We start from the raw sequence: 22,995 nt of genomic DNA on the forward strand, positions 1-22,995 counted from the left end.
ATTTAAGAACTGTAGATAGCCTGCTACCCTTCCTCTGAGTGCCAAGAAGAGACTTGATACCCTATGAGGATATAAAGGGGGAGAAGTCTCCCTCAGTCACAGTCACAGGGGAGGGGAGTAAGGAGAAAATGGGACGAGTGAGGAATGGAACGATACAAGGGATGGGATAACCATTGAGATGTAATATGAATAAATTAATTAAAAAATTAAAAAAAAAGAACTGTAAATAGGAATATGCCTCATATGGGGGCCGTTCAAGCTGGTCTTCTTTCTCCTGTTGCTAGTCCCAAAGACTATTGTATTATTTTTATAAATCTAGAACATTGTGTTCTCACTATTGAATTGCATCCTGAAGATTCTCAGACATTTGTATTTAGCATACCTTCAGTTACCTTTCAGAGACATTATCAAAGTATCAGTGGAACGTTTTGCCACAGGGAATGAAAAATAATCCCACTCTTTGTCAGAAATTTGTAGATCAGGTAAGTTATGTAAAGGTGTATTTGTTTTAATCTCAAGTTTAAGGTCTTAGTATGGGATTTAGTTTGTCCATAGGTGATGATTGCCTTCTGTAGGACATGGTCTTTGTCATGTGCAGTTAGTTGAATTCTGAGGACTATGAGAAGTACAAATAGGGGAAAGAGAGAGAGCAAGAGAAAGAGAGAGAGAGAGAGAGAGAGAGGGATTGGAGAGGATTGAGAGGGAAAATGTGTGGCAGTTTAAAGAAAATCGACCAATGGAGAAATGATGGCATCTTGAAGCTGACATAGAGCAAGAGGACTCAAAGAGGAGTCCTTGGAGGATGGTGCTCCCAGAGAGAAAGCAAGATGCTTCCATCAACTTTAAACCAGGAAGAGAAGCAGACAGGTTTACATACATTTCTCCAATAAATTTCTTTCTCTCGTATGTATTTTTGGCATGTCACCAGTGTTTGAAGTGGAGAAGGGAGGTAGAGGCAGTAAATACCAAAAAGAAATCAAGTTTAAAATAAATGTCAATGGACATAAGAATAAACATGCAGAAGGCTGAACGACTGCCTGTCCATTTGTCAGTAGATTAGTGGAAATTCTTCCCTTGAGCTTGTGACCTCACAAGCCATACATGTTTTGACCAGGTTTTTATAACGTGTGTATGTACTTTCATGGAGCAGGCATAAAATCTTATCAGAGATGGTTGATTGCCACCCAAACATCCATTCCACTTCTTCCCTTTCATGTCACTGCTGTACCTACATCTGGATAACTAGATGGATGACCTTTCTTCTCCATCAGCCATAAACATAAACCAGTATGGAGGAATCTTCCAGATCAGTTCCAGCTTAATTTCTGTGTCTTTATTCATGAGGACTTCAGCCATAGGGGCTCATCATATGTTTCTAATGGGTGACTAAGAACAGTGGTAATATACTTTTCTTTTGGAAGGTTGTGAGGGTTCCCTGTCTATCAAGTCAAATTAAGGTTGACATTGCGGTTTTTACTTAGATGCCTGTTTTTAAATTACAATTTACAAAACCTTCCGTTAGGTTTTTTTCTTAGAAACCTATGGCTTCTTGGATCAACATTACTCACCTATGGTGCAAAACTTAGTTAAAACATTTGAACTAAAGCCAGTCGTGGTGGCACATGCCTTTAATCCCAGCACTCAGGAGGCACAGGCAGGTGGAACGCTGTGAGATCGTGGCCAGCCTGGTCTACAAAGTGAGTCCAAGATGGTCAAGGCTACAGAGAGAAACCCTGTCTCGAAAAACAAAAAAACAAAAAACAAAACAAAAAAAATATTTGAATTTTAGCTTATCTGAGTGTGAGTTAACTTACCCATATAAATATTTCCAGATCAAATCATTTTTACAAAAATTAGTTTTTATTAGTATTACACAGATTCCCATTGTGTTTGTATATGGCGTATTTTCATTATCTATCCATCCATTCAACAGTGACACACATTGACACCGAGTCAACTTCTTAGAAAATACAACAGTGATGTGTTGGTGTCTGTCATAGCATACAGAGTTATTTGGGCACATGCTAGATCCTATAGCAGTTTCACTTTTAGCCTTTTGAGAATTCTATAAACTTATTTCCAGAGGGTGTTGGTCACACTGTTACTTAGACTGAATAAAAGGTCCTCTTTCACCATTTTGCCCCAATGACCTAACTCATGTTGTGGGCTTTAAGTACAAACAAAAGCTGGATGATTACTCCCATAGCATTCATGTTACTCTTGCAGCAGTGAGCATCTCTTGCCAGGCCAGACATTATGATGGATCACAGGTTATCACCTGGGTGAAATTATTGTACACCTTTTCTCTCCCACATGTATACCTTCTGGCACCGTGTATGTTTTCCAAGAATGCTGAGCTCCCAGGCCAGCACTAATTTGATTTCTTTCTCCATTTACTCAAGAGATAAGAGTCTCAATTTCAAATTCTGAGTGGAAATCAAGAGCAATGGCAATAGGTATAACATTTAGGTAAGCCCATGAGATCCCATGGACCAACACCACAAAAAATAATCTTTACCTGTCACTGACCTCTTGTGTGGAAGAGCCATTGTGTCCCTTACCATTTCGTGTAACTCCATTTAAGCTACTTTTTACTTAGTAATATGAATATAAACATATTTATACTATTATTTTCTGTGTATATATGTGTGCCTCAGTGTATCCATATGTAACACATGTATTCATGTATCTGTGGAGTCCAGAAGAGGGTATTAGATGTCTTGGAAGTGGAATTGCAAGTGGTTATGAGCCACTTGATGTAGGTTCAGGTAAATGAGTTGGGCCATCTGCAAGACTGTCAAGTGCTCTTAGCCAACAAGCCATAACTATAGTAAAAATATAAATATATCTTAGAATCCTTTTGCAATAGTAGGTTACATAACATTGCCCCAGGGATACTGATACAAAAAGCCCATCATGGTAGTTTCTAGTGTAATAACAAAATATTGAGATCATGTGAAAAATGCATGAAATTTGAAGGTCAGTGCATCTACAATTTGCACATACTATAAGAGATCATTTAAACAAGCTATTCTTCTTGTGTAAATGTTTTACTGGGTCTCTCATAAATGTAATGGTGAATGTTTTTGTATCAGATGTATGAAGAGAGATCCAGTCATCTTTTCTCACATCTCATCCTTCGTTTGTAGGTCTTATAATCCTGAAAAGCAAACTCCTAGTACAGAGCCTTTGTAATATCATTTTATCTTTTAAATAATTATGTAATTTTACGTGTGTGTGTGTGTGTGTGTATTTGTGTTTTTGCATGGACATGTGAGTTCAGGGCATCTCATGTGCTTTGGAGCTACTGTTACAGGAGGTTGGGAGTATCAGTTTTAAAGCTTACACTGGAAATTTAATTAGGTCCTCTCGAAGCACAAGGCATACTAATAAGGACAGTGTCATCAATACCTCTTTTTAAATATTCTATCTGTCTCTTTTCACAATATTTCTCTCACTTCTATGTTACATTTCTCTAATTCCTAGAATAACATTAAGGTGTCTTTCCTTCCCACAGCAAGGAAAACATTTTATTAACTTCATCTTCAAACTACAGTTCACTTTAGTAAAGTATGATGTGTTTTATTCTGACCACTGAATTGTCACAAAAGTCATGGTTATTCATCAAAATACTAAAGCTAGAACTTTTACTTAATGTTTAATTTTATTGTATTTTAAAGCAGTAAATTATAGTTGCACACTGAATTTTTTCCCCAAAATTGTGAAATAGGGGAAGGATCCAAGTTTATATGGAAAATATAAACAATAGCAGAAAGAGTAAACATCATGATACTGCTATCCAATATCTTTATGGGAAACAGTGAGAGTCATTCTAAAAGCAGGTAGATCTTGTATTTCATTCACCCCAGTATTTGGTGGTTATGCAGAAACATTACATTGAAACTCATGAACCATTTGTTTACGAATAAGATTTCTCCCTGATCTTTCGAACAGAATTTCTGTGTGGTCTTAACAAAATTATGTAGACCTTAGGAACAAAGATGCATCCAAGCATCCCTGCACTGGAAGCCAAGATGGAGAAGATCTCCATAGCAACCATGACCTTGCCCTTGGTGCTGTGATATACAGGGATGAAGGTGACCCAAACACTGCAGAACACCAGCATGCTGAATGTCAAGTACTTGGCTTCATTGAATGTGTCAGGTAGGTTTCTGGCCAAGAAAGCCACAGTGAAGCTTCCTAGAGCCAGGCAGGACAAGTATCCCAGGACACAGTAGAATGCAGTCACTGAGCCCTTGTTGCACACAATGATGATATGGCCATGCTCAGAGTGTGCATCAATATCCACAAATGGAGGGGAAGATCCTAGCCAAATTGCACACAGAATTACTTGGAATAGGGAGCAGATGGGAATGATGTAGTTAGGTACCCCTGATATTAGGACATACTTCATCCTTCTTCTGGGGACTGTGAGTTTAAAAGCCAGAACTACAGTGATTGTTTTAGCTAGAACTGTGGAAATGGCCACGGTGAATGCAATACCAAATGTGATTTGCTGCAGGATGCAGGTGGCTGAGTTCGGATGGCCCAGGAAGAGCAAGGAACAGAGGAAACAGAACAGGAGTGACATAAGTAAGAGGTAGCTGAGGGTTCTGTTATTGGCCTTCACAACCGGAGTGCCATGGTGCTTCACAAAGACTCCAAAGACCACAGCAGTTAATGTAGAGAAGCACAAGGCTATTAAGGCAAGAGCCATACCTAATGGATCTTCATAGCTTAGAAAGACCACCACTTTGTGCCTACAGTGGTTTTGCTCTGGGTTGGCATACTGGTCCTCTGGGCACTTCACACACTTATCCACATCTGATTGAGAAAGGAATGTTTTGTTAGTGATGTGGTCGTATTTTATTGAGAGTTTATTAGAACAGCATTGCAATACCTATATTTATGCTGAGAATATAATGAAGAAAATTGCTACACTATTATGCTTCCATTTTATAATGCTCATTTTCTTTATGGGATACAAAGTCAGAGAATCATTTCTCTGTCCCTCATTTTCGGTGATATGATGAAACAACTTATGCTGTTGAATTCCAGAAGGAAAATTCATTAACCACACTGTAGCTGATTTTGTTTTAAAATCACCAATCTCATATATTTAGTGCCTCCTGAGGTGGTTTATTGTTTTAGGAATGCTGCCTCTATGACATAAGGAAACCTCTGTGCTTGGTGTTAGATATTCAGTTCACCAGCACCAACACAACACATAGAAGCAACATTAGATGGAAGTAGTAGGTTGTATGCATGGTTGTGTGTATGTGTTTGTGTGTGTGTTTGTGTGTGTGCATGTGTGTGTAAGTACATATAACATTAACAAATGGAAACAACCTAAATGTCCCTCAGTTGAAGAATAGATGAGGAAACTGGTACATTTATACATTTACACTATGGAATACTACTCAGCTATTACAAACAAGGAAACCATGAAATCTGTGGACAAATGGATGGCATACTGAGTGAGTTAACCAAGAAGCAGAAAGACTCACATGGTATATACTCACTTATAATTGGACACTAGCTCAAAAGGCATGTCCCATGATAGTCTTCACTTACCAGGAGACTGAGACAGATGCGAGGACATTAGGACAGACAGATCTGGTCCCAGGGCTTCTGCTCAAACTATTGCAACAACCAAGGCAATACATGAAATAAACATAGAAACTCTACTCAGATCTAGCTAATGAACAAGACATTCTCCACAGTTGAGTGGAACGATGGGACTGACACTTCCATGAACTGTGGTGTCCCATATTGACCACTTCCCCATGGTGGGGAGGCCTGGTGGCACTTAGAGAAAGGATGAGCAGACTACCAAGATGAGACTTCATAGCCTATGACCATATAGTGGGGGAGGAGGTCCCTCTCACTCACAGACATAGGGGAGGGAACTAGGATGAAAGCAGGAGGGAAGGAGGAACATAGGATACAAGGGGTGGGATGACAATTTAGATACAACCTGAATAAATTAATTAAAGAAATTAAAAAAATAAAAATTCACCAATCCCATACATTCAGTGCCTCCTGAGGTGGTCGACTGTTTTAGAAATGCTATCTCTGTGACAGAGGGAAAGTCTGTCTTCTACTGGGACCAGACCTATTATAGATGTAATAGTTTCAGCTCACCATCCCAAACAGATTGACATAAAAACAGTATTAGATCGAAGTAATAGGGTGTGTGTGTGGTTGTGGGTGTATGTGTTTTGTGTGTGTTTGTGTGTGTGTATGTGTGTGTGTGTGTGTGTGTGAGTACATCTAAAAGTAACCAAATAGTTTATGAGTTTGATATTAACTTGAGTTATATTGGGTAAATAGGAGGGCCAAAGTGAGTGGTAAAACATATATGAATATAATGTTAATGTTTGAAAATTGTAGACAATTACATAAATATTCTCTCACATGTGTGCTCCTCTGTCACTAGGGACACAGAAATCATGATACTTGTTCATGAGAAGCACTAACATTAACACTGTAAGTAGAAACCTGATCACACTGAGCACTGAACAGCCCTTCTTCTTGATTCTGTTTTGTTTGGAATCATTCAGCCCCTTCCTCCTTCCCTAGTTTCAACTTCCATGAGACCCAGACTCTGAGTGAACTCAAGGGTGAAATAGATTTTTTTAAAGTATAAGCAGGATAACACAAGAATCCTCAAGTGTGGTAACAAAGATTAATGGTGTAAACTATAGTGCTGCACTCATAAGCTGTCGTTCCTACCATGGCAACTGTGGTAAATGTGATTGCAATTGCATGGAATCACTGGACAACTGCAGAGAGGATCATATGCTTCTAGGGAGTTTATTCTATTCATGTACAGCAATTCATATATGAACAGTTGCAATTAGATAATTTGTATGAAATCCTAGGTGCTTTGCTCAGCTGTTAAGAGAATGTACTGGTTTTCAGAGAACACGAGTGCACATCTCCACAGGGGTATTCGTTTCCTCCCACCTGAATTAACACTCGTGTACATGTATGCAGCCACCCAACATATATAACATAATTAAAATAAAAATAATATTTGTGTACCTTTTATGTTTTCATTTATGTAAATACCCTTTAATCTTTTTTACGTTCACATAGATAACAATGTCATTACAATTAGTTTAATTATATTGGAGGATAACGTATGGAGCAATGCATGGATGTCAGAAGACATCTTCTAGGAGCTGTTAATCTATTTTTTTATACATGAGTCCTGGGGATGAAATCAGGTCATCAGTCTTAGTAGCAAGAGATTTAACTGCTAAATCATCTCAATGGCCATATATATCCTTAGAGAAATTGAAATTCATTACATAGAGGAAAATATCTATTGGTCATTTGCATTTTCCAACCCTAAATAAATAATCATTTGAATAATAGGAGCTGAGTAGGAGGAATGCCATTTTAATATCTTTTAGTACTTGATTTCAGTACAAAACCACTCTAACCTTTTAAATTATATGATTAGTAGATGAGTGATATATATATAATTAAAAGGTTTATCATATTTGCCTCATGATGAATGACCACTTAGCCCCATGTTCTTAGATATGAGTTACATTGAACATATGAAAATAGACCCTTGGATATTACACAAAATCTTCTGTCTTATACTTAGCAGTTTCTTAAATTTTACAAATGAAAATTTCCCTCTTTATTAATATTACAGAGTACTTGGATTTGGTTACCAACTCTAGAATGACATAGCTCATCGGGTCTGATGTCCTCTTTTGTTCTCCATGGCCTCCTGTACATAAATGGTGTGCACAAAGTCACATAGGGATGCATACATACATGCAAAGAGAACATAATATTTTCAATGATATGATTGGAATTTAATCTACATGACTTCTTAGATGAGATTAGTTATTAAGAAAATAGTGTGTATAAAATTCACTCACACTGCAGTTTAATTATCAAAACTCTTTCTTAGAAAAAATGTGATCCTCCATGAATTCATAAGATTCAGTGAGGATAAAGTCATAAGAGTTGGTTGTTGTTGAAGAAATATTAATAATTGTATTCCTGGAAAGACAAACTTAGAAAAATGACCCATTTTATTTGTGCAGTTGCTTTTTAGACAGCTCTGTAATGTCAGTGAGCTTGGGAGAGGATAATGCACATAAAGAATTTAGCACAATAGCAAATGCTCACTTGTCTCATTAGAAATTTCATTCTCTGGGCATGGGATGCATTCAAAACAGCAGGCTGCCATTCCTTCCTTTGAGAATTTTCTGAATCCAGGACCACAGTTATCACTGCACACAGAAGGAAGCATCTGAGAAAAGTAGACACAGACTGACATCAGAAGTTTTACTGAATCTTTCCTATACATTATGTTATTGTGATATGAATAAGCTTATTTTATATACAAGAACTGAGGTGGCACATGTCCCTTAGTGCTTAGTATACTTAATGCAAAGTATATTAAAAGATGAAAACTAATTGATGAAGTAGTGAATTGATTCTTTTTAAAAACAATTTTATTCAATATTTTACATATACAGGTGGGCATGAATTTCTGTAACTGTTTATTATTGAATTTTGGTCTGGTTCATTCTTTTATGGGGGATAAATATACTGGATAGATTAACCGGGGTTGGCAGCTATGTCTCTAAGTTTTTCATATACACCACTGTTACTCTCCTCTAAGAATGTCCATAGTGGAATCGGCTGATATCCATAAGGGACCTTTATATTAATGGAGCTTCTCTCTTTAAGCTTGTATTTCTCTGCTCTGTTACAAAACAAATGTAAACAAAATATGCCAAGGCTAGTTGGTTTTGGTTTTTTTTTTTTGATGATCGGACTTTGGTATTTAAATGAATATTGTATGTAGATGACCACAAAAACTGTTGTACTTTGGGAATGCAAAGCACATTTTACTGGATACAATGTAGATCCCTTTAGTGTTTCCTTTCTCTCCTCTTGTGCTAATGGTATATTAATTTGAGCTTGTCATCATATCCCTTTGATCTCCTATCATTTTTATTCTCCTTGTTGGTTTATCTTCGTCATACTTTGAATTTTCAAAATTTTATGCCTGGTCTTCAAGAATTGACAAGCTATATTCATTATGAAGTATTCTCTTTGTGTGGCCTTATACTGTTGTTTTAATTTTATTTATTTTGATTTTCTGTATCTATTTTAGTTAGATTTTATTTTTTATCTTTATTGAAGTCCTTTGTCCCATAGTCACTCAGTGGCTTATTGTATGCAAGTTTTAATATCTCATTGTATGTTCCCAGAGGTCATATCTGTCTTTCTTCATTTTTTCAGAATACTCTTATAATCATATTTTAGTTTGTTAACAATTTGTCATGGAACACACTCTCATTTACATGTATAACTCTAACATTTGGAGTCATGTTTATTCAATATCGTTATGATTATGTTTGTTTGTTTCTTCAATGAAATATGCAAAATTAGAAGCAGAACACTGCTTGTATTATTTCACTCCTGCGTACTCCTCCAGTGGATGCTCATGTAAGGTTGAGCTGACGTGTAGTTAAGAAATATGAAACTTCACTTCTTCCCACTGAATGGATATGTAGTTCAGTAGCTACACCTTCAGCTTACATGTTCTTTTCCCTTAGAAAGCCTTTTATCATCACTCTTAGAAGAATCATTTACTATACATTTTATTTTATCTTATCAACCTGATATATAACTTCAGATAAAACTTGTAATTATCTTTCCTGTAGTTATCTTTTTTAAAATGGAATGAAATTTGCAACTAAGATCCCTGAAACCACCCATATAAGAGCCATAACAAGAAATTTCTTTTATGAAAGCCAAATTTTTATTACTATCAATCCTTCCCCTGCATAGAAGAAAAATAGACAGCCTTTTATTAGTTAAAAAGAACTATGCCATAGTTAAGTGTAACAAGCATGGTTCATCAATTGAGCAATTTCTTGTAAATGCATCATCGAAGGATTAAAACATGAACCATTTTCAATAATATTTATTGCTCACTAGCAATATCCAAATTTGATTTTTAGAACCCAAAGTCCTGACTATCAACTGTTTTAAGCTTCGAAGGATCTGCATCTCTTTTTGGCATCCATCTGCACCACTTGTGCCAGTGTTGCACAAATATCTATGAAGGTAGCACACATAAAATGACATAAAAGTAAAAGAGAAAGAAAGGAAAAACAATGTTATAATTTATAGAATATCTACAGGGTTCCTGAAAATGTTAATTCATGATTAGGAGTTTTTAAATTTTAGGACTTTTGTAAAAAAGTTAGACAGTATAACAATGAAATTTAATGATTTGGCCTGGAGAGATGGCTCAGAGTTTAAGAGCATTGCCTGCTCTTCCAAAGGCCCTGAGTTCAATTCCCAGCAACCATATGGTTGTTCACAACCATCTGTAGAACAACATCTGGTGCCTGGTTCTTGGGAGCAAGTGTACATGTCACCAAAACACTGTATACCTAAATAACAAAGTATTTAAAAATTAATTATTTGCATATGTTTATTTTACTCATTTTTTACAATTAGCCTCTGTCATTTCAACATTTGTGCCAGAGTTCAAATATCCGAGAAGAAATCCGCTGTGTGGTAAGAAGAATGTTATCAAAACAATTTTGCTTACTTTATTGGAAATAATATCAAATAGAGGTGATGAACTGTTTCATATTAGTACTAAAATCAGACACAGGCTCTGATATGACTACAGTACATAGTGCACATGTCTGAATTTGTCAAGGATTAATAAAACTGTCACCTTAATAACTGAGAAAAAGAAAAATAATATAGGTCCCCCCAATTGTTTTCTTGTTTCACAATCTATTTCATTTCACTGTTACAATGTGCACACTTAACAGTGTTTAGTGCTGTTGGAGCTAAATCAGCACAGTCAGTTCAACCCAACTTTTTATCTCCTGTGGCCCACTCCATTGCAGCTACTGATAAATGGAGCTGTTGACCATGTGGAAAGTATGGGCTAAAGCTTCCCATCTTCACTTTAAGTCGAAGACTGTGTTGCAATTTTGAAATATGGAAAATGTCATATTCCTCTCCCAGTTTTTCTCTCTGGTTCACATTCACTCTGTCACCAACAGGATTAGTGAAGTGGCTCTTCCTCACTAAAGAGGGCAGCTGAAAGTCAGGCAGCACACTATAATGTGTATTTCCTTACTTGAAGTCGGAAAATATATTCTGATTTCTTCCAAAAGGAAATTTTAGTAAAAATGCCCAGGGGTGAAATGTCAATGAAAGCAACTTGATAAATAAAATTATTGTATTATTCCCAGAATTTTATTTCTTTTAGAGTCTACCAAGCAATTAGACATACTTGTAAAACAAAACATAGATATACAACACACACGAGCAAACATCTAAACCCAAAAATGTTCACAAAGATTCAGGGATATACACATAATACAGTGGCACACTCTTTTGCACAAACATACAAACAAATTCCCAGACACACAAATAAACATACCATGATACACAGACAGACAGACATTAGCAGTAGGGCCTTCGCACTGACACACAGATGTAGAAACATGCAAAACACATACACAAGCACTCACATGCATTGCCTGACATGTACACAAGCAAGCTATACACAAATAAAGACAATTTCACTGAGTGACACTGAAATACTGATAAATTCATATTTACATACAAAGGCACATGGAAAGGCAGATAGAATAACAACACCAAACACACAGAGATACACATAGACTGGAACACAGATGCACATTCATGCAGGCAAATAAAGGGAAACACAACACATCCATGCACACACACACACCCAAACACACATGCACACACACACACACACACACACACACACACACACACACACACACACACCAGAGGCACCTGTAAACATATTAACTTGACAAATACATACAGGATGATACATACAGACACAATCACCTATACAAAAAGACGTTGATAAACAGACAAACATATGCTCATTTCCACCAAGAAATGAAAAGACAGGGAGGCTGACATAAAAACATACATACACAGCCACACAATTATACAAACTGATGCAAAGCAATGCAAACACATTCAGATAAGTGATAAATATACATTCGCACAACTGAACACAGATGTATGTATTAAACTGAATTCCAGATTTCATTCCTGTGTAATTAATCTCACAAACACAAGTAAGGACACAAGTGTCTATAGCGGGTGGCAGAATCAGTAGAGAAAATTTGTAATACTCTGCAATTATGGCAACATATTTGACAAGTAATGAACAAGGAATCATCTTCTCATAAAGGAGAGGATTGATTAAAGAAGCATTGATTATATTTCCAGTGTTAGAGCAAGCGTGATACTATTCAGGTTCTCTGTATCAAAATCCATGATCTTCATTGAAAAATGTGCCCTCATCTCAAGTGACTTCACATTCTGCATATACACTATCCTCTAGATTTCATTCCTTAGCTAGAAACTGTACATAAATCTTCCTAATTTAAAAAGATTTCCTATTCCACCCAGATTTGGCCTGTGAGAGACTCTAAAAGAGTATGATATTGATGAGACCAAATACATTTCAAGAGAAGTAACAGTACCTTAGTGCAATTAATGTTGAGATGGTTGTGATAGATCATTGGCCGATCATCTGCCTGTAGAAATGCTATCTCATGGAGTGCATGGGCCACAGCATACACAGCATTGTATATGTGATAACTGCCATCAATAAAAGCCATGTCAAAAGTCTGTTCCGTTAGCCAATCCAATGAGGTATTGGATGAGCAGTTCTTCCGTGTTTTTAATTTAGATGAGAAGACATCACAGGTAAAGTACATCCATTCTAGGCTTGCCAGATATTTGTCTGAGTATTTGAATGGGTTCAATGATCGCAAAAAACTTTTTAAACCTAAAATATCAGCATGGTGGTGTGCAAAAACAAAAGTTAAATGCAATGAGTCAAGGGGAAAGTCCCTCTTATTTATACTGACATCCCACTGTGAGGTGGCGATCCATATTCTCTGCGTACTTAGAGAGTCCCACATTCTTGAGCTCATAGCTAGAGTAGTATCTATGTCACCATAAAGGATAACAACATTTGTGGATGATGTCACCATTTGGTTGTAATACACATCAGCTCTTGACATGTATAATTGCATGTTGACTGGGATCATGTTCACAAAGGCAAGGCAGACTGTATTTTTTTCCATCTCTCGTCTCAAATACCAGAGAAATTCGATACCGACATCATTGTCTGAGATGACTAGACCAATCCAGTTCCAGCTGAAGTAAAGTATAAAGGAGACCATGGCCATGGCAAGTGATATGTCCTTGGGGGCCATCTGAATCAGATATGGAAATTGTTCACGATCATCCAGGACTGGCTGGAAAGGTCCATAGGTGAGGTGAAGCCTCTAGGACATGGGAAGCAGCATGAGTCAGCATATATTTCTAAGAACTTTCATACACATTTTTTCTGCACAATGCTCTAGAGATACCCATTAGTTGTTACTTATTCACTCCTCTCTATTTGAAACGAGGAACTGACAAAGCCCTATCATATCTCTATAGAAGAAGTACCCTTAAACAGGTAGATTGACATAATCATGAGGCCAGGCTCCTCCTTAAACTCTTCTAACATCTCTGAATTGATCCAAAGGAGACATGATTTCAAATTTTCCCACCTAACAAAATCTCACCTCCTGAGGTTGTAACAAGTATGTCTGATATGCTGCTGATGTTTTTTTCCAGTTTGGACCAGTAAGCAACACACTACACGAAGGTTCCATGTCACAGAGGTAATTAGGTAAAAGGTCAACAAACACATTTTCTAATTCGGCTCTCAACCATTTATATATTTCTGATAGAGTCATACATCCGTTTGCTAGGTCTATAAATTGTAGAGAAATATTTGGCAAAAGATGAGAGTTCCTGTTAACTTCATCCAAGGAAAAGGCCAATGCCAAATCAAATGGGTATTTTTTAGTTGTTTTGCTATAAAAGGACAGAGTGTTTATTATGAACATAGATCTACAGATAATCATTTGTAGTCAATACAAGGCATATCCTGTACTAGACAGTATTGCATTTTATTCCCAAGTAGTGAAACAAATGTCTTGTGTTGTGAGATTGTGATGACATCTGAAGCTGGAGACTTGTGAAAGATTTAAACAGTCATAAGAGTGTTTCTTCCATATATAACATGTGTTACTGACATCTACCACAGAAAATGTTTCCATCTCTGTTTTCTTGTGCTCTGTTAGTAAGTAAAGCAGGACCAATGGCTTGACAAAAAAAATATTTCTGATCAAGTGTGTAACGTGGAATTATTGAGCAATATAAACAATACATGTGTTGTGCAAGTCATTGGGTGGACAGTGTATTCTCTTAAAATTAACAACATTGGATAAGGTGGTAAGGAAACGATTTATAGGGGTACAGTGTACTTTCGCGAGGGTGGCATTTGGCTCCTATACTTACAATACATTTTTATTATTGGTCAATGTAGTTTACATATCCCTTTCTAGAAATCGTACTCTTCTTTGTCTTTTCTTTGAGTTCATCTATTGCAGGAGGAGAATCTTTTCGTAAAGATTTATATTTAAATAATTTCATATAAGAGAAACACATTTGGTAAAAGATGTATGTACTCATGTGTAGGAATGGCCATGAACAATGATTATTTGGGCCACAAAGGGACAATAGAATCCTTGGTTTCAAATCATACTTTGCTGTAATCTAGTCTGACCTTACATGTACACGGATATACTTGCTTCCAGTGTGTCTACAAGAGATTTACAGACCGGAGCGCAGAGATAAAGATCAGACATCACATTCCCAGTATCATTCATCAGCTTTCTGCTTACACGCATATGTGATTTAGTCACACAGCTTATACCTAATAACAACATTTTCTTCTAGAAAATGTCTTTTGACTACCCTTATGGTAACAGTAACAACACTGGAATCCTACTGAGAGGTAGAACATTCACAAATTGCAGTGAAATGTCAACATGCCAATATTAAATGTTGAAACAGCAGTATACAGAATAAAATATCTGGACAAAGTTTGTGCTTTTTCTCATTTATGACTTGGTCATACATATAAACCATTGTTTTAAAAAGGTATACAAATGAATTAGGGAGCCACAGGAACCTACAGAAAGTTTCTTGTGGACAGATCTGCTCTTTTCATTCTCAACACAGCTTCAGAAGGCATAGAGTGACCACATGCAAGGATTTGGATAGAGTACTGTGTGTCTAGATAAATGGTCTCAGCTGCTTTGTGTGTCACAAACACCACTGGTCCCAGACTATGCACCAGGAACCACACACCGATGAATGGTCTATCAGCATAGTCTATGGCCATTACTTGCACGTATATATGCTATAACTAATTGAACTAGCATGGGACTTCTTTTAGAAATAAATCACTGGCTATTGTGCAGCTGGAAACTATGAATAAGAGGAATATATTTGCGGGATCAAGGTTCAGTCCCTTTTTTGTTCAGCATCCACTCTTTAAGTGGGAGACTAAGTGGAAACAAACTGATCACTCTCTGATTGAAGGAAAAGTGGAAATATCACAATAGGTCTTTCAAAGATTTAAAGTTCTTTCTTGGTTTGCATGCTGTGAGAACATGACTAAAAACTCAGAGCACTGTGTTGATCTACATCCTAATATACTTCCAGAAATATTTATTATGATATTATCTGGAAAAATATGAACGCACTTACTACGTATTCAGAAGCTTGTTCCAATCATCTAGGTGCATGGGCCTCTGTACTGGTTCCAAAGTAAAAGGACAACTTAACAAAAAATTCCTTTCTTTATCTTCATTCTGCCTCAGTCTCCAAAAGCATCCGGAATGAATGAAACTGACCATGAGAATTGGAATGTTCAGGAGCAAGAAAAGGAAAGTCAAAGTGAACATATTTCTTCTGCCTCAACCCTGGACGATGTAGAATGTGAAGTGCCATGCAAATCAGCATATCAGATGGGCACTTATGTATTTTCATCTTTCTCCTCTAATCAAAGGATGAGCTGCTTGAGTATTCATGATCCCTCCTCCTGACCCCTGCAGGAATTTTGAAAACTCTATATCCTGGGTCTTGACATCTGATGTCCACAGCCCCCAGTTTAGGTGATAAACATGGTAGGTAAATACATATGAAGATAATTCAGTCTTTATTCCCATGACATCACTCATATTTGTGAACTTTAAAATCCCTAGGAGGAAGCCATTTAGTTTAAATTTAGTCCCTGAAATGTCTTATCAAGCTGATTACTTGAACACAAATAGCAATGATGTCAGTGGATTGAGTCCAAAGATCCACAGTGAGTCTTGCAGTAATGGTTTAGGTAGGACTCACAATGCTCCAGGTCATGGGGACACAGTGGGAATTGTATTGCGAATTCTAAGTCAGAGGGAGGCCATTCAGGTTTAGAACAAAGGAAGCCCACAGACTGTACACTGTGGGGACTATGCTACACCTGTGACATGTATATGATGTCCTAACAAAACCTTTCCACCTATTGTCTTGAAAATTCATAAGCAGGCCCAATACAGAAATATACTGATTCTTGTTGTATCCAAAATCATCGACTTAGTCACAGACCCACATTTTATTTACACATTCGAGTTTGATATTTAAATGTTCAACAGGATCTAGAGAGCAACATCAGACCTGTGTTCCTAATTTCAAATAAAGAGAAAGACATATCAGCCTTACAAGCAACCAATAATTTTTGAGTTCTAAATAATGATTTCCCTGGCAGATACTCAGTTTTCAAAGATCAGTAACTTCTTCTGTACAATTTCTTCCTCATTAGTTTTGATTTTCTAAATGGATATTTATCATTTTACTTTCCAGTAGTTTCAATAAAAAAGTCTTGTGTTAAGTATCTCAGAATAAGGGTTTAATATGTAAACGTACATAACAATTCCCAGTCACATACTGGTGATTGTGTGCTAATGGTCTTCTTGCAATGAAAGAGACCACTGGAAAAGCATCACAAATGAGACAAGTCTTTGGTGTGAGTGGTGACATGCCTTATTTAGCATTTGAGATGAGGCAATTAAGAAATATACTCTCCTCTGTAATTGTTGTAAGTTCCAAAACCATCATTTAACCTGTGGTTCTGTGATGAGCTGTCCTGGAGGGCTAAGATGTGAATCTAGAATAATGTGATTGGAGAAGTCCTTCAAGAAGACAGAACAAATTCCTCTTTCAAAACGACAAACGAAATTTCCAGTGCATGAGATTGACCATGATATCCAGTTTAATCTTGTGTAATAATAATTATTTGTTTTTAAATTAATTTACAATGTAATAGATTTTATTATGGTACAGTCACATACGTGTAGTATATATTTAGGTGGCATTTCAAACTCTGCCAACCATATCTCTTATGAATCTTACTATTGAATAGATTCAAAGAACAATAACGTATTTTTAACTTCATGACTTTTGTGTGGCCATATCCAAGTCACGAAAGAACTATGATAGTAACCTGGTAAAAACGGGCATTACACTTGATCTTACCAAGTTTGAGTGAAAGGTCAGGTAGGATAGTTAGATAATGTCTTCAAAAACCTCAGAGATAAACAAAGTCAGGCGTTTGAAAATGTTTTTATTATTTAAAACATTCATTGACAATGAGACAAGTTAACTCCTGTGAACATCCAGCCTACATAAAAGAGAATGATGAGCATCAAAGAACTTCCTTATGGAAATGGCTTAAAATATGGTAAAGAAGCCACTGGGCAAATTTTATAATTTCTACCACAGACAGAATTCTGCCTAAAAAGTGGCAAGCTTGGATGCAGGCAGAGTCAATGGCCAAACTCTGCCCAGATAGAGTAAGCAAGTCCTCAGTAGTTCTTGCCTCACAAATATGTCTGTCATATATATTGGGCCAGAAGGCTGAAGAAGATGATCCAACATAATAAAGAGTTTTAGGTGACTTCTCAGGTAACAAACTGTCTTTGTCATCTTCTCATTTGGAAAGCTACTAACTTGCACTCCTGGCATACTCAGATAATCAAGTTTATTCCTTCTCAAGTCTCTGAAAGAGTTGAGGACTAGGTAGCTTAGTTTTACAGGGAAGCTTAGTTGTTTAAAAGGTAAGATTTTTCTTTTATTAATGTATTCATATTACATTTAAATGTTTATCCCATCCCTTGTATCCCCCCATTCCTCTCTCCGTCCCATTTTTCCCTTACTCCCATCCCCTCTGACTGTGACTGAGAGGGACTTCCTCCCCCTGTATATGCTTATAGGGTATCATGTCTCTTCTTGATAGCCTGCTATCCTTTCTCTGAGTGCCACCAGGTCTCCCTATTCCAAAGGATGTGGTCAAATATGGGGAACCAGAGTTCCTGTGAAAGTCAGACCCCACTTTCCACTCAACTTTGGAGCATCCTGTCCATTGGCTAGATCTGGGTAGGGGTTTGAAGTTTACTGCACGTCTTGTCTTTGGCTGGTATCATAGTTTGAGCAGGACCACTGGGCCCAGATCCTCCCATCATAATGTTCTTCTTGTAAGTTTCTAGGATCCTCTGGATCCTTCTATTTCCCCATTCTCCCTTGATTCTCTCACCTAAAGTCCCAATAGAATGCCCTCCCTTCTGTCCCACTTTCCTGGCAAATGAAGACTTTCATGGGACATGCCCTTTGGGCTAGTGTGCAGATGTAAGTGAGTGTATACCGTTTGACTCTTTCTGCTTCTTGGTTAACTCATTCATTATAGAGGTTAAGAAGTTTTTAAGTCTAGATAGATGTTTTAAATTGATAATGGCAAGATGTGATAGAGACTGATTTACATTCAGAAATTTAGGCACACCAAGATTGGAAAGCGGATTTCTTCAAGGCTGTCAAACACAAATAGTCAAGACACTAAGAATGCAACATTTGTGTAATTCCTGATTGTGTCATGGTTCTCACTGCTTTACGTAGTTTATTGTATATACACATAATAATTTAAATGTATATGTAAAAAGTAAAAATGTTTAATTAAAGAAAAGAAAACTATGATATATTCCTCTGTATTATTCTACATACTGCCTTCACATAACACCTGTATCTTTAATTCCTACAGTTATTTTGAGTTCTCATAGGTCTTCTAATGTTTTATACAAAAATTAGTGCACATAAGCACACACACACACACACACACACACACACACACACACACACATCACAGATCACAGATCACATTGTTATTACAAGACTCTTTGAAAAGTCTGAAAATTTCACGATATTCTGGTCATTATTATTTGATCCCCTGCTCTCCCCTCAATTCCTGCTAATTACACCATAACCTTTGAAACTGAAGTCTATATAAACCTTGTGTGTCCTTCAATGGAATTCCAATATATTTAAGAAAACATTGGATCTAGTAATCATATAGAGAATGGTTATTAATATTTAATATTAATATATCAGTTTAGTAAAATCAGTGGTTACTCTTTAACCAGCTATATACCCTAATACCTGCACAGAGGGACTAGGATATATTTAGTTAGTCTTGAGCCCAAAACTGAGCAGTAATTACTCCATCCTAAATCTCCAAGCGAATGTAGCTTCCTCTGATTCAAATTTCCCACGTTGTGCTTGCTTTTTCCTCATCACCTAGGTCAAGGTCATTCTTCCACATGCTTCCTGGTCCTCTCCACTTGCATCCCTTTTGTTCTTCCTCTTCTTTCTTCTTCCTTCACTGCACCAGGATGGCCCACTCTATTCTATGTCATTTCTCAGCATTGGCTAGTTGGGTTTTATTGACCATGCAGAGAACAAATGGTGACATGCTTACACAAAATTAAGAAAGGAGATATTTAGTTTAAACAACACAAAGAAATGTCTGGTTTGAAATTAGATAGTGGGGTAGGATATCAGTACTTGAATAAACATTGGTCAACTGTACAATCTACCCAAAGACATAATTACAACATTTCCCCCTAAAGTCCAATAAAAGGCTCATTTTCTTTATATAACAAATTAATATACAATAATAATCATGGAACACTTATGAAAGAATTAGGTAAGATTTACATTTTCAATGTCCAGTCCATATGTATTTGGGAATTGAAGGAGACAATATTATCTATCCTATCTATGAGAGTCTAAAACTTGGTATCTAAATAATTTTCTATCAACCTTTCATCTAAAATATATATCTCAATTTTAAAAGGTATTTTTAATTCCTAAACAACAAGGTTTAATTGTAAAACTAAAATAATCTAGCCATTAACCCAACCAGAGACTTGAGAAGGAATAAAGGTAATTATTTGAGTAAATAAGGAGTGCAGGTTATCAGCTTCCAAAATGAAAACAAAGACAGAGGCAGTTTGTTTCCTGGACAACCGTGCCAAACCTACTGTATTGTTGGAGCATCATCTTGAACATTCTGGTCCATTATATTTGTGAAACAGGAACAATTAAGGCCTTGGTTACCCTGTCTTGGCAGAGTTTGTCAGTCCACTCAACCTCATTCCAATGTTTCCAGTTCCATACAGAATCTGTCTGTAGCAGAAACTAGGTCAGTTTTCCTCACTGGATGCTTTGTCATATTTGCAGCTATCCCTATATGAAGGTTGTTTGATGTTGATCTTCTTTGAGGTACACACGGTGCTGCCTAGAACTGATCTGTCTTGTTGTCAAAGAATCCTTAAAATACTGAAAACATTTTTAAATGTCATATTCTGTAGGTCTCTGAAATTTCTGAGGACCTTATCTATTTATTTTAATATAATATGTCTATCAGTGGAATCATATCTACTTCTTGAGCCTAGGATGTATATACCTGTGCTAAATTGCACTAGTATTTGACATGACCATGAATCTGATTGACTACTCCTTAATTTGTATATAAGGCCTTCTGTTCAAGAAAGATGTGAAGGTCAGCCAGGGCTCAGCTGGGGTTGAGACAAAGAAAATCCACATCCCTCCCAGAAGGGCAAGGGTGCCTCTGGTTTGTGAAAGGCCAGATAAGCAACTGTACCTGAATAAAATAAAGGCAGTCAAGAGTCAAAGAACTAGATTTTAATTCACTAAGCTTAATGATAAAAGAAACATAAGGGCCTATGAAGGGAGAAGTGGGGACTGTAATCCCCCAACCTTCCAACCCCTGGGTTTTTAAACTGAGGGTAACTGAAAGCAGGAGACACTCCCAGGACACTTCCCAGGACTTGTCTCCAGTCCACCTTTGGCATGTTTTTCTTCAAAGATCCAGCTTTTGACACCTTTTGTGTGTGTTTTAAGGTCTGCAAGGAACTAGCCTTTAACACATTTGGGAGTGGTGGGTTGTTATCAGATGGGGGTCTGCTTACCTATGTCCAAGCATGCAGCTTACCAGGAGGGAGTGTCTCCTCTGCCTGCATACAAGGACCCACACCTGTTGTGCTGTGGAGCCTGGCTAAGCTGGGTTAGATCTGCCCAATTGTGCACGCATGACCCACTGTAGCCAGTAGGTAGGTTCCTTTCCAGACCCATTAGGATCATGCAACTGTGGTGGTTCAGTCCTTCTACTGACCACATACACATACTGTGAGGAAAAATTTCAATAAAAAGAGAAAATTGAAAGAAGGAAAATACAACTAAGTATTATGGTACTGTACACACGAGATTTTTAAAAGTAATTATTAAGCATTACAACAGCAATTATATTGATAAAAATGTCCTGTCTAAATAGTCATTTCCTTTTGCATAAATTGTTTGTCTACATTTATATGTGTGTGACACATGGAGTCATTGTGCTGATGCAGATCAAATGTTTTAGTACTGCTGATAGAATCCATTGTGATACGTGATATGATTACTGCAAATCAAACCTAGATCCCCGACAGGAGCAGTCTATGTTCTTAAACATTAAGCCAACACACTATTTCCATGTTAACAGTTTGAAATATTCAGAATCTGAATAAAATTTGACAATACTTGAATGCCTACATGTGGGAAGAGAAAATTAGTGCAAGGGACTCAGCATGACTCCAGTAGACAAATGTTTAAGGGCAATTGGTATATAATCAAGAAAACCCAAGAGCACTGCCTGTTTATTGAGAAATCTGCCGTTACCTCAAACAACCAAACGGCAGCTATCAATCATCTTGAAGATAGTTCTTGATATTCAAAACTGTATTCTTGTCTCTGTACGTATTGTATTCATATTATTAAACACTCTTATACAGAAAATTAAAAGAGAAATAAAATATTTTAGAAAATAAATATAACCCATGGAACATGGGACAAGGAATATTTATATAAACAAACAAAGAAACAAAACAAGCTTGTCTTGGTACGTTCTACTGTAATGCAGATATATTAAGATCCACATTTTCTTTCAATAGCAATGTGACAAATGTAGAGAATTTGATGGTCAGAGTCATAAAATCTTCACAGATGCTACAGGACATCATTTATACATGCTGATTCCCTGCGTCAATTTTTGACTATGACTCTTGTGTTACACTTAAATCTGATATTTCTAACGTGACACACATGAACAGAGATCCAGTCATTTCTTCACTAAACCACATCCTTCCACTGAAGGCTCTCATAATTATGACATCTAAAGCATCCATTGAAAAACAAACCCTAGTGCAGATTCTTATTCTTATTTTTCTATCTTTGAAAATGATGTAATTTGATTGTTTGTTTGTTTGTTTGTTTGTCTTAGTATATATTTTTTGTGCATACATGAGTTCAGGGAAACCAGGATGGCAGAAAAGGGCATCATTTATCTCTTGTTTTGTTTTCTTGTAGTGATTTTGGTTTTTATTTTGTGGGTTTTTTCCTACTCCTACAGGTGTTTGGGAATCAGAATAGAATATTTCCACACTCTACACATGCCAAAAAGCCCAGTTTCATAATAAGAGGTTTATCACATGATTATATGAAAAAGGTGGATAACATTAGTAGATATACTGAATAGCACCACCATTAGAAAAAAGTGTGAGAGTCATTTTAAAAACCTATACATACTGCACTGCAAAATCTATTTGGTGGTTGTGCTGTGCCGTTGTATGTCAGTTGTAGTTCATATGA

The 22,995-nt window shown here is 36.8% G+C and overlaps 1 protein-coding gene across 1 annotated transcript; it reads right to left on the minus strand.

Moving 5' to 3' along the window:
• Window positions 1-3,919: 3,919 nt before the first annotated feature.
• On the minus strand, window positions 3,920-13,823 carry LOC311590914 (vomeronasal type-2 receptor 116-like; the record flags this gene model as incomplete). Its single annotated transcript, XM_084770207.1, has 6 exons — window positions 3,920-4,824; window positions 8,158-8,281; window positions 10,978-11,112; window positions 12,552-12,859; window positions 13,193-13,364; window positions 13,650-13,823. The coding sequence occupies 6 exons, from the start codon at window positions 13,821-13,823 to the stop codon at window positions 3,920-3,922; spliced, it is 1,818 nt and encodes a 605-aa protein (XP_084626333.1).
• Between the last annotated feature and the right edge of the window lie 9,172 nt (window positions 13,824-22,995).

Source organism: Acomys minous (genome assembly GCF_964271855.1).
Source record: "Acomys minous genome assembly, chromosome: 20".
NCBI lineage: Eukaryota > Metazoa > Chordata > Mammalia > Rodentia > Muridae > Acomys > Acomys minous.